Here is a 2053-nt window from a genome sequence, read left to right as displayed (position 1 = left end):
ACACACACACACACACACACACACACACACACACACACACACACACACACACACACACACACACACACACACACACACAAACACATACACACACACGCACACAGACATATATATATATTGATACACAATTATAAACACACACACATGCACTCACACACATATATACACACACACACACACACACACACACACACACACATACGGACACATGCACAAATGAACATACACATACCCCCCCCCACCCCCCACACACACACTCATACACACTAATGTAAATACACATATACACATCTCCTCCCTCTCACTCTCACTCCCTCCCCCCTCTCTCTTTCTATTTTCCGTTCTCTCTCTCTCTCTCTCTCTCTCTCTCTCTCTCTCTCTCTCTCTCTCTCTCTCCCCCCTCTCTCTGTGTGTCTCTCTCTCTACGTCTCTCTTTCTGTGTATCTCTCTATCTCTCTTTATCTCTTCCCCTCTCTCCCACACTCTCTATCTCCGCTCAGCTGACCTGCAAGGATGTGAACATGGCATAGAGGTACTTGAGGATGGTGTCCACCATCTTGATGGAGATGAAGGCAAAAGCCCAGCAGACGGTCACCAGGATGACCTGGGTCCACAGCGCTTTCATGTGAATACTGCGGACGACAGACACAGTAAGAGATGATGATATTTAATAGACCTCTTCACGGTAATGTCCGCCATACTGTCCAGGGGTACTCAGGGTTACTTCCGATCTGCAATGCTCCTTTGTTTACATTGTCAACAGCCTTGGGCAGTTGGCACATGGACACTAAATCGGCGCCTAAATTCAATCTAACGTCTAGATCTAGTCAAACGTACGCACAATCTCATTTTAGTATCAGTTGTTAGGCATAAGAAACGCAAAAACTGCCTTGAAAGTGTGTTGTTTGCCTTTGAAAGTGTGTTTTGTCAGCTGCCCTCTTTGCCTCACGCAGGCCAAGATCTACTAATCATGTGACTGTACTGTGTGTTTTTATATAAGTGTAATTTTGTGAAATGGAATTGGCATTCGTTATTATTTTTTTAGACTAACAGTGAGGAAATCATTGTTTTGTGGAATCTACATTTCTGGTAATTTAATAGATCTAGATCTAGCGATATACCATCATGTAGGACTAATCTTTCTTAGTTCTATAGATGTTTCTTTCATTGAATTTTAGATTTTAAACTAGATTTAGATCTAGATTCTAGAAACATTAGTCTAGTAGCAAGATGGGGAAGTACGACCATTGTTGTGTTGGTTCATGCAGTAACACAAGAAGTAGACCCCAATTGATTAAAAAGAGATCCCATGTGACTGAAATGCAATGGTTTGGAGTTTCAAACGAGGAGAAAAGGAAATTATGGGAGAGGCAGATACAGAAAGGACGAGCAGACTTCAAAATGACAATTACAATGAAAGTGCATTCTGCAACCTACTGGATCCTCTGACAGCATAGAGAAATCAAGCAATGTACGGTAATATTACACCCAAACCAAACCAAATAATAAATTATAGAAAAGTACCATCGTCAACAAAAACTAACAATGCAATAAAGATAACTTTAAAAATTACACAAAGCTACACGAGGAATGTTGTTTTTGCTGTTTGTTGTTACTGTTGAGTAAAATTGTGATTGTGATGCATTCAGTGGACAGAGCCTGAGAAAGATAAAATAAACTTACTTTGTCGCTGTTGAGATGGTATGTACAGTCAATGTTGTATGCTGCATGATGTTATTCCATGTTGTCCCCTGTGCAGAATGAGCAGAGGAACGTGTCTTTGTCTTTTGAATAGTCCTGACAGGTCCAGTGGTGCCACAGGTTACAAGAATCACAACACACACTGTTGTCGCCCTCCTGGAAAAATCTCTTGGTTCCAAAATCAGGTTGTCACAAGTTGGACAGAATAAAAATTCTTTCAGGCCTAGTAGGTGCTTGCTAATATACCCTTTAAAAAACACAACTAGTTTTTGCTGAATGTCTTCCCACAGCTTGTCATCCCTTAACACTTGTATGATAAATGGCTTGCCATCCAAAGAAGACACACAAAAGA

General features: G+C 41.0%; 1 protein-coding gene across 1 annotated transcript in view; it reads right to left on the bottom strand.

The window, feature by feature from the left end:
* The window catches only part of LOC101853079, a 117486-nt gene that overhangs the window by 31938 nt on the left and 83495 nt on the right, over positions 1-2053 (bottom strand). Inside the window, exon 15 of the mRNA XM_005096448.3 lies at positions 506-632. Coding sequence (XP_005096505.3) covers positions 506-632 — 127 coding nt within the window. The remainder of the gene's footprint in view (positions 1-505; positions 633-2053) is intronic.

The sequence above is a fragment of the Aplysia californica genome, unplaced genomic scaffold (genome assembly GCF_000002075.1).
Source record: "Aplysia californica isolate F4 #8 unplaced genomic scaffold, AplCal3.0 scaffold00129, whole genome shotgun sequence".
NCBI classification, from domain to species: domain Eukaryota; kingdom Metazoa; phylum Mollusca; class Gastropoda; order Aplysiida; family Aplysiidae; genus Aplysia; species Aplysia californica.
The sequence above is the reverse complement of the archived record's forward strand: the minus strand, read 5'-3'. Positions and strand labels throughout refer to the sequence as shown.